This window comes from Sabethes cyaneus, chromosome 1, assembly GCF_943734655.1.
Source record: "Sabethes cyaneus chromosome 1, idSabCyanKW18_F2, whole genome shotgun sequence".
In the NCBI taxonomy this organism is placed as follows: Eukaryota; Metazoa; Arthropoda; class Insecta; order Diptera; family Culicidae; genus Sabethes; species Sabethes cyaneus.
The window spans coordinates 1778666-1794445 of NC_071353.1; the positions used below are offsets into that span (position 1 = coordinate 1778666).

Below are 15780 nucleotides of genomic sequence, written 5' to 3' on the forward strand. Positions count from 1 at the left end.
TAAGTAGTCATAATGTCATCACAAACTAACAGTCGTAACACTTCGAACAAATTTTCTAACAAAATATCGTTTCATTGACACCCCTAAAACTTGAAAAAACACTAGCATCACCTGGCGCAGTCTTCGCGCTACGCAGAGTGAGTCTTTGCTTAAGCGAAAATTTGAAATCATCGTTTTTATTGACTTCAGTGTTACGTCTGTTAGTCTGTGATGTCATCATTATTTATCACAATGCATTTATCTGATACATGAAAACTAATAGGTATAATATGAAAACTAATAAAGCCACCTACTAACAATCATCGTAATCGTTCATAGGGTGATTCATTTATTTTGGACAGGCGTTACGCGTATACTTTATTTTGGACATTTACGGCAGAATCAAATGGAAATGTCCAAAATAGCATACGCGTAACACTTCTCCAAAATACATAAATCACCCTACGTATTGTCAGTTTATTTCTTGGTTAACTTCAATTGAAATTTGAATAGGTGACAACTTTGCTGATCCTTTATCTTACTCAGAGAAAGAACATCACAAATGCAGTTTGACATTAACCATTGGCAGTATTTTCCAAGGTTTTCCTGGGTCTGCCTTTAATAGGAAACAATTGAATTCATTCAAAACTAAAAGCAGTTACTTTCACGTGTTTTCCATTTTATTGCACATTAGTCATTCATACAGGACAAAATCATTCACGTTGTAACATTCTTTCGTTCCTTGAACAGATTTTTTCACAGCAATAAAAACAAATTATTCAAATTCTATATGCCTGCACGTTACACGCGTTGTTTTTTCGCCTATATATTTTTTGCTTGACCTAGACAATACTCGCATCCAATGAGTAAAGTAACATTAAATGTTTTACTTACTAACAGGTCGCAAGATTTTATTATCTCTCTTACGTTATTCAGTATAATTTCTGGAAACTATCGAATTTGTTTTCATCAGACAAACAGCTAAAACTGTCACACCTAGAAGCTATTTACAGTTCTCTTTTTTCTGTTTACTTAACTAGCCATTTAAATTACTATATGCTACAGGAAGGGCTAATGTCTAACTTATTGTCTATGGGAAATAAAATGTGGAAAGCAGATTGCTTATTTTCTGCGCGAGTGTCTCTCCAGTAACAGGGCAACCGAATGGCATTTCCAAAATTGTACTATTCGGCAGTTATTCGCTCGGCAAATTTTCGGCCTTTCTAGATGGATTCCAAATTATCACAAATTTATAACAGCTTCTGTGTGTCTCCATTTATACCTTCAATCCTGTTGATGCGAAATTTTTGTTCTACTAAACAAAATTCTTAAACTATTTTTTTTTTCATTTATCGTATACACCATAAAAAACCGTTCGATTGCCCGCTTCTTTGCAGTTGCTCGCACGCATTAGAATAACCGAAAAAGGGGCTGTTAGTATGTCATCTACGACGAAAAGCTATCACTTGATCTCGCGCCAAGACATACTTCCCCTCTCTCTCTCTCTTTCTATCTTTCTCTCTGTTTCTCTCAAAATATGTACGGGAATTTCCTATTCGAGTTAATTACCGCCGGTACGAAGGACCTGTCTTCCCTATGTTTACTCTGTTACAAACGCTGCTTCCGTTGAAAGGGATCCCAGTGGTGGTGGTCATTTTGGTTTTGCGCAAAGTCGTTCTCTAATCACAGCAGCATCGCTTCGGAACGGATGCCGGTTGGGGGGGAACAACGAACTAACGGGGATGTGTTCAGTTGTTCACAGAGCCAATGTAGACCCGATGCCTCGTAGTCGAGTAGCTATCCTCGACGGTTTTGCCCACGGCCTGGTAGAAGCTGGTTTTTCCATTCGGCGATGTCGTCTGATAGCCAGATGTTTGTGTTGGATGCGCTTCCAGGTTTTTGTTCGGTTCCGATTCCAGATTTCCGTTCGCCAGTAGAAGTTTGTCTTCCTTGTCCTTCTTTGCCTGCTATTTAGATGGAAAAGAAGTTTAGTAACTTTGAAATAATGCGAGTATAATGTATACTAACCTGTCGCGACGTGTACGCTCGTTTGTAGAAGTTGGAGAACAGGAAGTAGAACATGACGGCATGCGCTCCAATGAAGTAGGCAAAGGCGGCCGGATATTTGCAGTCGTTCCAGATCAACAGTTGGAAGGCGTGTACCATCACAAGGACGAATTGAACCTAAGAGGGCAATGGAATCGTTAAAATCGTTATTGATCTTCATGCACCGTTGATCGTCACTCACCATCTGCAGCAGGGTCAGGTACTTCTTCCACCAAAGGTACTTCTGAACCTTGGGGCCCATTGCAGCCAACATGTAGTAGGAGTACATGATAATGTGCACGAACGTGTTCAACAAGCCGAAGAACGAACTGTGGCCGCCTGTGTTTGCGAGAGAGAGAGAGATAGAGGGTGAAATATTATTTATTGATCGAACCGAAGATGGTCGTAAGAATATAGGAAAAGGTTAATGACAGTATGGCACACCATCGAATGATGATGACATGAAACTAATGCAACGGCAATGGCATTTACTCTCTCGTGCTTAGATTTGACCCCCACGCGCAAGAAGACGAACTATTATTGCTACATCCTCGGTTTTGCTTCGAGCAACATCGATGGGAAATCTCAAAACAAATTGCAACTCAAACGAATGGTCCTATGGCTGTGCCATGGACAACAGAAGGGGTGATAAGCTAATTTATTACCCATTTACGAAGAGGGTCAAGTGACCCAACCCAACTTCCACTATTCAATGTAGTAAGCAATCTTGCACGAAATATGTGATGCAAGTGCGAAATTGTCCTACTAACCTGGGATAAACTTGACTCCCCACCATACCGATACCGGCATGATGCCGTGATGAATAACGTGTAGCGTAGAGACCTGATCGTAGCGTTTTCGCATCACGAAGAATAGCGTGTCGAAGAACTCGGTAAATTTAGAGAAGAAGTACCACCAACAGCCGGAGGCCATCTGGAACAGAAAAAGAGGTAATTTTAGGTTAGCCACCCAGACTTTGTACGACATATTTACTTACCCGCATGGCTTGCGGCGATCGGGAATAGTCCACCGGTTGGCAACGAAAGCTGTAGTGAGTCATCCAGCCCGCCATACAAGCCTGGTCAGTACGATTGCGTTTTTGCCGAGATAGAGATGACACAGAGAGTGTAAAAATTCATGAAATAAAAAAAAAACCTCAATTAAACCGGCTTCTCAGCAGTTGATGTGTGTATAGGAAAATAAACCAGCCAAGGCCAGCAACGAACCATCATCGCAAGCAGGGTGAATCGACCATAACCTACCTCATAGAAAAGCCACGTGCTGAATGCAACCTGGATGGCATTGTATACGATTAGAACTTGACGTAGCTGGAATGGTTTTCTGTTTTCCATCAACCGAGGACCAAGGACCTGAACGAAAAAAAAAGATAATAATTGATTATAAGGATACTCAAAAATAGAAATAGATAAATGTCATCTTTCGAAATAGAAAACCAGTTTTTGAGTTATTTTTTGCGGCGGAGGAATCAATTTCAACGACGCAGCGATCATGGGGCCTATTGTTTTCAGTAGCAGCGTGCGACCTGTGCCGATAACAGCATGGCGGAGGTCATTGCACTAGGCCAACCGCAGATTGCTGCTTTCAACGAAACTTGCTTGGTCATCACCACCCGTTCGTTCGGAGACAAACAGCGGATCAGCGGTGGTCTATGATCGTGTGCAACCTTGGCTTAGATACCGTCGCCGTAGCCCAAAAGGTGAAATAGCCACGAGCGAACGAGAGAGCTGCCACCGCCACGGTTGATGTTGTCCTTCGAAAAAGAGGTTTAGCAATAGTCAAAAAAAAATATGTTGTAGCTTCAGAAAGCCAAAGTTTCCCTGAGCTTTTGGGTGTAGTTTAGTTTTAGTTGTATTCGAAGAATTTCGAAAAAGAATAGTTGAATAACAGAATGCCGATTGGTGGTGAATTGAATAGCATGTTTGGCGTTTCAATTTCATCAAAAAATATAAAAGATGAGTTTCTATGTTGTGAATAGTATCTAAGTTTATTTTGTTTTATGTTATTTTATTTTATTTTATTTTATTTTATTTTATTTTATTTTACAATAAAATAAATAATTTATTTTACAATATTAATAGTAATAATAACAACCAGTCAAATTAATTTCGAAGAATTACACATCGGCATTGTATTTTTACTGACATTCGTCGGTCAAACAACAAAAATCTCATTTTCGTTATCCCATTATGCCTGTGATCTTAATGAAATATTTTTCCTCCGCATCATTCAACATTCGTACACATAGATTAGGGGCCATCCACATACCACGTGGACAGCTTAGAGGGGGGTGGGGGGTATGAAAATGTCCACGCTTGTCCACGGAAGGGGGGAGGGGGTACGGAAAATGTCCACATGGACAAGTTTTTTTTCATGCAATAGAAATTAGAAACAACTCAATAGAACTGCAATAGAAATTTTTTTACAACTCTTGCCTTCTTTGGGAAATGATAAATGTAACGGAAGAATCAAGGGGTTTCCAGTAAGGCGTATTAGTGCGTAGTAACCAGAGATTACTTTTGTAATCATTTACGAATTAATTAGGTAATCCAAGGTAATCAGTAAAGTAATCAATGATAATCTTATGTAATCATTGGTAATCATGATTAATTTTTAGTAATCACAAGAGATTGATTAGTGGTAATCAGAGGTAATCAGTAAAGTAATCAAAAGTAACTTTTTTCTATGGTGCGAAGTAATCACTGCTGTTGGAAACCCCTTGGAAAGAATCCACGAATATTCACCAGTCACGTGACTCATTTAGTCGCACTTGCGCCAAATGATTGCATTTTGCCTCAAAATCAAATGCAGCTCGCCAAAAAAGGGCCTCCATGGACAACCTATTTCCAAAAGGCTTCGCCTTCAAAAAATATGACGAGTCACATTGCGTCGAAAAGGTCTTGTGTTGCGTTGAAGTAGACGGTCAAGCTGAGATGTTCTGGATAAAGATACTCTAGACAAAGAAACTCCGGACAGAGAAGAATCGTCAAGCGAAAGTCAAGCTATCAGCTTTCTTGCAGTCGATAATAATTTGCAGTAGACAAGATCATAAGAATTAAGGTCCTAACACCTTGCATACGGATTTTTTAATACGCTGCGGAAAGTTGACGGAAAATCCATGGAAAAACTCAAATTTCCGCAACGCCTAAAAAGCCGTATGCATTGTGTCGCGGCCTTTAGACTGGCGCTTACTTTCACGTCAGCTTTTTGATAAATACTGCATAAATCAAGTTGAAAACAAAATTTAGAACAATGCATTTCTGTTTTGTTAAATTTGACATAAGAAAAAAAAATGTCCACGTGGACAAACAGGGGAGGGGGGTGGGGGTTGAGGGAATGTCCACGCTTGTCCACGGAGGGGGACGGGGGGGTTGAAAATTGGTATTTTTCTGTCCACGTGGTATCTGGATGGCCCCTTAAGAAAATAGATGTCAATGACAATGAGGACCACAATCTTTTGAAAAATACTGCGTACCTCGAATTGAAAAAAACGGCCAAGGCCCGAGAGACATAAAACCGTCTTCAGCTCTCTCATTTTCAGAAGAAAAAAAAACATCTGCGTTGTGTCTGTGTAATTTGTGTGAAACTCATGAAACTACATTTTTTGCATACTTTGCAAATTATGTAATTGTCAAACTGTCAAATGCGAAAGTATGGAACGCAGTATCTTCATGCAATTTTGCATTCATTATTAAATTAACACCCCAGTCTGAAGATTTGCGGAAAATTGTTACGCTTAAAAGATCACTCGAGTTATTTTGCAACTATCGTCATCATAAAAATGCAGTTTTGGCAAACCCGTTTTCAATGACAACTCCGAATTTCTTATTGACACTCGAGCAACATCTCTGATATAACTGTCAAACTGTCAAACAGTTTTACCTTTGCTGAGATACTAAGGAAATGCTCAAAATTAAGATATTACCAATTTATTACTCGTTTCCTTTCAGTACACTATGGTTGACACCGGTTGTAAACGCATACACAATTGTATAGTATTAGTCGAAATCTAGACTTTGACTAACTCGTTTAAAATTTTAATCAAAATTTCAGTCTACTAATGTGCTACTTTATAAAACGTTCAAGCGTCAAATCAGAAATTTCCACATGAAACTAGGATGTCATTGATTCATTAACCGTTTATTCTGCTCACATATTTTCAATATGAATACTTTGCTAATGTCATCTTTCGAGGGCCCAAACCAAATCTTGCAGCAGCGTAAAATTCGAGCTAACAATTAATCCGAAAATTAACAGTTTAAATTATTTTGGACACGCATGCTGAGTTTAACCTTCATCAGTTCGACGGAAGCCACGCTGGGTAGCACAGATCTGTCATACCACCTGCTCAGAGTGTTTGACAAATCAATTTAGGCGAACCGAAACGTCGAGCTGATTGCTGTTTGTTAGTTTGTACTTTGAATTTTTGGTTTGGTTTGCTCTAGCAAATTGGGCCGGCCTGCGGAGGAACAATGAAAATCGCAAATTAGTGGAAAACATCTCGTGACTTTGAATAGTTTTGAACTTAAGGTTGAAAGCTTCAATTTAAGTCCACAAACGGAATGCATTCATTCCGTGAAGGACGCTAAAAGCAGCATCGTAATTTTAATATCCGCAGTTATATTTTTTCTTCTGCAGCACGGATTTTTGTCATAAAATGCTACACTCGAGTTGATTTCGATTAAGACGTCCATCAACCTTAATGAGGAAGCAAGTTTTTAGTTTATCCAAATGACAGCCATCGGGGTTAGTCGATATGATTAGCACTTGTTTCTGTCAGAGGGTTCAGCTGAGGAAGGCTTTTGCTCTTCTTTGAGCTTTGAGCATTAGTTGTGAGAAAATGATTAGACCCTTCTAATAGCTTGTTCAACACAAGCTCGGAAACGACAATGAAAGCCATTGACCTTAACAGTAGCAAAATCTCAGCAGCCTTCGTGGATTATGTCGTTGCCTTGAACGGTGTCACGTACGTTATGTCATCGTTGATCAATGGACGTCCGATCGAAACGAGGTTATGTCATGTCTTTTAGTCTTTTAGTCTCTTAGAACTTTTACGCTTCAGTAATTGCGGGTATAATCTGCGAAATATCACGCTGCTTTATGAATATTGGTGAATGGTCTTCAGCTGTTCGAAACAATTAAAGTAGTGCAGATCATATCTCAAATTACCTGAAATTTCTAGGTTGAATTTTAAAAACAAATCTGCCGAAACTTCAAAATCCACTTTCAAACGGAGCCGCTTCCAATAAGTTCCAGTTCCGGGTAAATATGGATACGCATACGATGGCAGCTGCCAAAAATTCACTGCTTCTTCATTCATTTGTTTTCATGAGGAAGAGCATTACTTACTACTTAGCGCGGTCAACACAACTGAAAGCTCACACAGAATTGTGACAGAGCATTGCTTCCTGCAGACACCCGGTAACGTTTAATCTCCTCTGAACAACCTTCGGCAGGTATATCGGATAAAATGCTTTTTAATGGATATCAAACAGTAATTTAATTAATCTGATTCTATTGGCGGCTTCGCCGCAGTTTCGTTCTGTGGTAATAAACAACAAGTCAATCTCTAGAACATGGCAATTTGCGACGTAATTTGTCTTTGGGTTTCCATCAAACTAAAGGGGTATGTAGTACTAAAATCACAGTTTAGAATTGCAAGATGTTTCGTTTCAATCAAACCAAGCGGAAATCTCTTCAAAGTCACGACCACACACCCCTCGTCGACATCAACAACATTTCAAATCTTTTGATTGAATCTCCTCGCGACTGACATTGAGCTCAACGGCTTGCGCCTCATTCTACGGGCCCCCGATTACATTTGTGTCATATGAAACCATCGCATCGACAATCATTTCGCATGTGCATATGAAGACAAAAGGAATGCAACTATTCTCTCACTTAGCCTTGCACATTTTGCCGTGATTAATTACAAAAGTGCATTGGCGATCATAGAATGTCTACGGAAACCGATCTCCAAAGCCTGACTCCGATGGGACAATAAAAATAGTCGTCCTACAAGGTCTTACTGTGGTGTTGGTTGATTGTTCTCTGAACTGGTTAACATCCCAGCTTCATTAATTAAGTTTCGATAAGACAATTCGGTTAACCGGTTAAATTAGATCGTATACAATATCGGTGAATATAGAAGCACCAAATTAAAAATTGTAGAAGTGAGGACGACCACGCAAAGTAGGTTTTTATACTGTTAGGAGCTTTCTTAATAAAATTTTTAATGTGAAAACAAAAAATATGGCAATTTTACTCAAGAAAATTAATAAATTTATCGGTATTTCATAAAGAGAAATCTCAGTTTTCAATATTGAGCAACGAGAAAATTAACTAATGTTTTTTTGAGCGTCTTAGTAGAATACCTGAAACAAATTTTTTCTTCTTTTTTTTAACGAGAAAATATTATTGATTTATTGATTCGTTGAATTTTTTATAACGGGTGGCAGCTAAAATTTTGGAATTTTTTCGCGGCCCTTATACTCAACAGCAAACGAGCTCAGAGAGAAATGAGAGTAAAGGGTGTCCCACCTCAAATTGCACCACGGGAGAAACGCTGCAGAAAATTACCTAATTGACCGATCCTGTTCAAACTTTCAGACAACAAAATAGAACCCATTAGTAGGCTTTTGGCATATTTGTTTTATTCAACTTCATTACCATAACCACTCGAAAAGTTTTGTACACCCTAGCTGCAACTTTATCTGTACGGAAATCCACTTTTTATTCATGTCTTCGTCAGACTTGACCTCCTCGGGATGCTTCCGTAGTGCCTGCTTCATAATAGCCCAGTATTTTTCGATGTACACTCAAGTCGCTTTTTACGCGAAGGATACATCCCGCGTAAATCAAAACCGCGTAAATCCCGAAAATCGCGTAAAAAACCGCGTAAAAATAGTCGCGTAAAAAGCGACTTCAGTGTACCTTAGTTCCGGTGCGTTGGAGGCGTTCATGTCTTTGGGTACGATAGTGACTCCGTTGGCATCGTACCACTCCAATACATCCTTTGAATATTGGCACGAAGGTAGATCCAGCCAGAAGATCGTAGAGCCTTCGTGTTGCTCCGACAGAGGTAGCAGATGCTTCTGTGACACTCCTTGAGGTAGATCTGCCCGTTTACAGTCCCGGTAGTCACGAACTGCGCACTCTGTTGGCCACATGATGTATTTCTTGGCCAAATCATATATTTCTTGGCAAACTATGAAAGTTTCTGCATCCTTACTTCTTCCAGAACATCAAACTTGTGCTGGGCAGTGAAGTACAGTAGCCCCGGAGCCCCGGAGCTGCGGGAAGTCCGCCTTGACGTAAGTCTCATCATTCATGATGAGAGAGTTAAGGATTTTCCGGGTACTTGCGCAAAATAAATTCGCGACGTTGCTTTTCGGGTGACACTATTTTTTACAATTTTCGAAAAACTGACTGCGATAAAAATAGAGTGTAAACAATACACTTTAAAATACTTCTACTCAAGTTTTCAAGAGATAATACCCAATGGGTCTACAGCGTTTCTTTCGTGGTGCAATTTGATGTGGGACATCCTTTATGTATGTGTTAGCTCTTTCTCTCCTGTTTTTGTTATTATTTTTTGTTTTGTTTATGCTTACCAAATTTTGCTCAAAATGGCGTCGGAACAAGAAGCATGTCGGAAGCGCGCTGTACACTTCTATGAACTGCCACAGAAATCGCGGCAAAAAGTATACGGTACAACATTTAAAAAGCGAATGTGTTACGGCTTCGACTGTTTACCATATTCTAAGATGCCCAACAACTAAGACCAGCCAAAATTATGGACTCAGAAGGACATCGTTCACCTTCTCGTGCCTGCAACAACAAGCCCTCTGGAATGGTTATCAATTAAGATGTGCACGAGATTAATGTTTGAAGAGAATTTTGATCCGGTTTCGACAAAAACATTATGCAGATGGACAATACGTGTTTTGGCCGGATAGAGCATCATCGCATTACGCCAAAAAAACACAATCATTCCTGAATACCCATTCGAACCCATTTGTACCAAAAAACCACGACCCGACAAATCTGTCTCAGACACATTCCAGCGTTACGGGACACTAGCCCTATAATGGAGATCGGTTCCTGTTTCATCAAATACCTGGCATTCTAGTGGAAAATGAAGTACTCTTTAAACAACTATTTTACAAGATATTTGCCAAAAAAATGGTGAAACAGGAGGCGATTCACAGGGTAACAATGGGTGCTAATTGTGTCTCGTAACGCTGGAATGTGTCCTCAGTGCGCCCAATCGAAGATTTCTTCAGGATTTTGAGTTCCTTAGTGTACAAAAATAACTGGAGAGCCACGAATTGCACACAGTTGATTGGTAGAATCAAGAGATGCATTCGCAAAATTGACATGACGGCCGTACAACGCTCCTGTTCCGACATCAAACGGAAGCTTCGCCGAACAGCCGATTACGGACCGTTTTCAAATGTACACTAATGTTTTTTCAACAATGGATAATGTATCTTTAATTTCGGTAAATCAAATCTTCTACATGTATCTTTGTCTTTTTTGACAGCTTGAGAAAAAAATCCAAAATTTTAGTTGCCACCCGTTAAATAACGTTAAATAACATTTTAATACACATTAAAAATCTTATTGGCGTCTAGGTCTAGGTTTAATCACCGTACGTATAAATTTCTTCAAATTTTTGGAACAATGAGACTTCACTTTTTCTGGTTGGAGTCAATCCCGGTGTAGTGGTTTACATTCACGCCTCCCATGCCGATGACCCGGGTTCAAATCCGAACCCCGTGGAGCGCAGAAGTCACGAATGACCCAAACAGTTAAAGTGACCATAATCAAAACAAACAAACAACTTTTTATTTCCCAAGCACAAATATCGAATTGGTCTAGGTTTAATCGTCGTAAAGAATCTTCGACCTATTGGAACGAACACACTTTGTAACTTAAAAAGAAGTAAAGTAACCGAAACTCAATAAACGTATAGTGTATTCGTTCGGTGACGTTCTTACCACGTACTGTCACTTACCTTTACAAAATAAGCATAGGATAGACTGATGGCAATGGTGGGAAATGGCGAGCTCATAAGTGGCCATTCTTTTGTCCGGGGATCTGACAGATCGTCCATTAGGTACCGCCATCCTCCGTACACCTTAAGAATAAGTTCCATCTGAAAGAGATTGAGGACAAAAGAAAAACCAAAAGTTAATCAAAAGATCGAAACAACACAAACGCAATTGATGAGGCATTTCCCGGTTAATCGTGTTGATCAATCGTGATGTCAAACGGTTGACTCAATATTTACCGACATGATTGAGGTTAAATTGGTATCGGGTAAAAGTACAACCGAAAGCAAACATTCTTACTTGTCCAAACTCAGTTTACTGGATCAATTAGCGATGCAAATTTCCCAAAAACGTGTCGATGCGCGTTGTCCAATGCCCGGAAACGTCATTAATATCATCGAACAGCAGGTAATCAAATAATGGTTTGAAATTGGATAGCCTGTTTTGACGGTGTCTTCTGCTCCCCGATGAGCAGTGCATTTCTAAGGCACGAGTCAAAGTAGGCGTTCTGTTTTGCGCTGTCATGCTGACGAAATCATCCAGAAATTTACGGTTGCTTCACTGGAATCGTGGGTTGTATTTTTATCTTGTTGAGAAATGGTGCTAATGTGTTAGATGGTCAGTGGATTAAATTCGCCCGTTTTTGGTTTACTGTTTTTAATAAGAATCTACAACAGAAACACCATTGATAAAATGCTTTTATTCTGCCAAAAGTAGTGTTAATAACCACGACAACTTATTGTCAACTTTGGAACAGTGCTAAAATGCTTTACCAATAAACATGGATGACACTTGAGAAGTGTCGTAACATTAACATAATGTTGCAGCTGTTGTGATGTGTGAAGTGTGATATCCTAAACCTAGTTCTAGTGGAAGAACAGGGGGTTTTAATGTTCTTTCAATCAAAAACAGCAGATTACTTATATTTTTGGAAAAATAGTTATGACATATTGAAGTTGTAAATCAGCAAAAAAAGCAAAATAGGCAGAATTTAAAACTATGATGAAAATACCCTCCCGTACCCTACATACTGCATATATTTGCTTTACTGTGATACTAAACATGTGATACACTTAAATCTCGTTTTACGTCCATTATTGGGGGGACGAAAAAAAAATCGGTCGTAGAAAAAGAGTACGTTAATTCATATTTTTTCAATGTAAAATGAGAGGATGTTAATTCAAATTTTGGATTTAAAATAAGAGGACGTTAATTCAAATTCTGGACGTAAAACGAGAGGGCGTTAATTCAAATTTCGGACGTAAAAAAGTGGACATAAACGAGATCATGTAAGATGAATGGACGTTAAACGAGATTCTAATGTATAAAGAGTATATTTCTGAGTTGCTGCAACAAGGCAACCCATCCAAGTTCTTAGATAATATGTTCTTATTTTTAAAGTGATTTTCAATGGAAAATACCTTTAAACAATTTTCACTAGGCTTTCATAATTTATCTTACATACGTTGTCAATACATTTCAAGCGGACACAAAATAAAACGTCACCTTCGCAGACTGTATTTTTTTATGCACAACTAACAGTTCTCCAGAAATTTCTTTTTTCGATTGAAATTTGTTCCAAACAGTTGAAGGGAATGTCAATTATTTCAGCCAATAGACTTGCAACCATAAAAATGTTGCAAGAATTCAATCAACGAATTGACTGATTTGTCCAACAATAATAATCGCCCCAAAGAAATGTCGAATCATCCGTACCGGTTGTGTTTGCAGTCACGACAAACCACCAGAACGTTATTATCCAACTTTATGCAAACCATTTTGCATTTACCTTCTATATTTTGCAATTGTTTCAACATGCAAAAGGTTGTCGATCAACAGAAATGCACTGGTTCGAAGTCATTTTTGTTTCTCTGCAGACAACGCCAATGGATTTTCCTTCTAGGTCTTTTGCTAATTACCGCCAACAACATAAAAAAACACCCAAAAAGCATTGCCAATCTTCCGGCCAAAACGCAGCTGACCGTGAAACTTAACTGCGATCAACAATCTGGCCGGTTTGATGGCTCAGGTTGCTTAATAACAGCAAACTGCGCGGATAATCATTCTCACACCCAGTCCGGTTTGGCAGATTTGATGATGCGGCACAGTACACATGGAATACAAATGGCGCAATTTTACCCCATAGCACTGAATCCTCGACGGACATTTTTCCACGCCCTCTGGGTACCACCGGTTGATGATTGCCTCTGGCCGTTACCGGCCGGCGTTTCGATGCTAACCGTTGTATTTGCCTGTAAGTGGTCACCATTTACAACAATTGTAAATTACTCTTGCAAACCGTTCCGCGCAGATCTGCTCTGCACTGGGCTTGATATGATTCATGCGACGCGTGCGTGCTTCGAGTGGATAATTGGGTCTTACTTTGGAACGCCTTATTGGCACGCTTTAGCTACTCCGATAGGATCGGGCTGGTAAGCTTTGATTTGTTCGAATTTAATTTAAATATATTTCGACACAAGTCTAGATCAATAAATTATGGTAACCTGAGATGAAAATATTTTTGGAAGGACCAGAGAATAACTTCTGCCTGCTGTTCTCTTGTGCAACAAAACTGCAGTCGAACGAACGTTCCCATTAGAAAAACATAAAATAAACCAATAAAGATTCAGACGGTGACATCTTCAGTGGACCGAAATAAAAATATAAGAGGTTGACCGTGCGACTGCCGGATGCGATCACAGAACCAACGACGACACGAATCGGTAAGAAGAAGCTCTCGGCGCGGTTTGTGGTCAAATTGAAAATGGTTGCTGCCGTGAAATAGCAATGTTGATGCTGTCGAATTAGCGCTTGCGACGTGCCTCCATGTCATAATGTTTTTTTCTTTGTTTGACGCTTGCAAACAACCCACCCAATATACAGTCGGGCACAGGATTTCGATACTGGGTTGTATGAAGGCCTGCCTTTTTACGGGTAACACTAATTATTCAGGGTTCAATCTGGGGGCAGCTTACTCGTAACCTTTTCGACATGCAATTACAAATCTTATTATATTTCACGATTGCATGCTAATGGAAACCGCAAAATCAATCGTTGTTTGTTGATTCAACATAACTGTTTGATGTAAAATCAAATAGGCTGCTTGAGGCAATAGAAATGTTGCGCAACAGATAATAACATTCGAGTAGCGATCAATAGGACAGAAGCTCTTTTCTTGATCATTGGCTCGATACGATCGGAAGCGCAGATGCATTATTACTGGTCAATTAAATTTACTGAAATGTTGGAATACAAAACTGAGAAGGACATCTAATAGAATTAATTATTAAATATAGCTGCAAGAACTGCGAAATACATTGCATCTAAGAAGAATCCCCAACTGATAGATGCTTGTCCAAATTCTTACGCATGATCATTCTATGCAAATGACGATCAATCGGTCGTGCTGGACTGATAAGTTCCAAAATAACAGCATTATTGTGTCAGGTGTTTCCTAAATATTAAATTTTAGGTGCATTTGGGTAATTCATCAATTGATAAGGATTGATTGTGCACTGCATGAGCATCGATCATCAAGTAATTTTGTATTGTTTTTTTTTCTTTCACAAATTATAAAAGTCCTCTCCAAACTTCTATCAACAAAACAAAATAAAAGTAGTTTGTACTAATACGTTCATTAGTCTTCGATAAAAAGGTACAAAACAGCAAAGCCATGAGTATAAACGTCCTGAAGAACTTGACCCTGCTTTATCGACAGACTTCGCAGCCGGTTATTAGAGTACAGGGCAATGACAGGACAGGGCTAATGCAACGATCCTACTGACTCTATAGCAGTACCACCTTACCGAGATTCGAACCCCGAATCTAACTGAGCGGGCAAAGGTATATAAAGTTTGAAAAGCCGTGTTTATTGGAGTGTCGTTTTATTCCGCCCAGGTTGCCCCACTAGCGGGGCAAAAGTGCGAAGCTTAAATCTATGAAATTAGCACAACAGTAGCTAACAAAACCATAATATCTTCAATCTGCGATAAGTTTCAAAAGGAAATATTCTTAATTTGGCACCTTTTTTATTTTCCGCTAGTGTTCTGCAGGAAATCGAAACTTTACCAAACGATTATTTTTGTATCACCAGCGGATGACACTGTGTTGCTACGGCCAGCATCTGCACAGCACACAATACCCTCAGATCTTCCACATCTAGTATCTCTGTTTTACAGTGCCTAGACCGGTATATAATTACCTATGCATTTTGGCTTCGTCCATGAATCGCACATTTGCCCCGTCCGTGAATCGCACTTTTGCCCCGCTAGACGCTTGAAGGGGTTTGAGCAAATTATGCAAAAACGAAAGATATTTTGTAAAGTGTTCTCGCTACATTTTTTAAAAAAATATGTGAGTGATGTGATGTGAGTGATGATCACACTTACAAAATTCAAGCAAATTCGGAGCGGAATATTCGACCTAGGTGACGGAACAAGGACGACGAATGGAGACTCGGTACTTGGAACTGCAGATCGCTAAATTTCGCAGGTTGCGAGCGGGTGCTGATTGAACAGCTTGAACACCGCAAAATCGGCATCGTAGCTCTGCAGGAGATCTGTCGCAAAGGAGAGAAGACATGGAAGATCCGTGGCGGCAAGGCCCAGTTTTACCAGAGCGGAGGTGCTACCAACGAACTGGGAACGGGCTTTGTAGTGTTGGGCGGAATGCAGGATCGCGT

General features: G+C 39.6%; 1 protein-coding gene across 2 annotated transcripts in view; it reads right to left on the bottom strand.

Moving 5' to 3' along the window:
• Positions 1–650: 650 nt before the first annotated feature.
• The window catches only part of LOC128732865 (elongation of very long chain fatty acids protein 7), a 41718-nt gene continuing 26588 nt past the window's right edge, over positions 651–15780 (bottom strand). Inside the window, exons 2-8 of one of the 2 annotated variants that reach the window (XM_053826281.1) lie at positions 11063–11203; positions 3288–3395; positions 3023–3103; positions 2796–2958; positions 2228–2364; positions 2008–2163; positions 651–1943 (exon numbers count right to left, since the gene is read on the bottom strand). In XM_053826281.1, the coding sequence (XP_053682256.1) occupies positions 1728–1943; positions 2008–2163; positions 2228–2364; positions 2796–2958; positions 3023–3103; positions 3288–3395; positions 11063–11203 (1002 nt within the window). In that variant the 3' untranslated portion in view covers positions 651–1727. Of the gene's footprint in view, positions 1947–2007; positions 2164–2227; positions 2365–2795; positions 2959–3022; positions 3104–3287; positions 3396–11062; positions 11204–15780 lie in introns of both variants that reach the window. The other variant, XM_053826280.1, reaches the window with a different exon arrangement.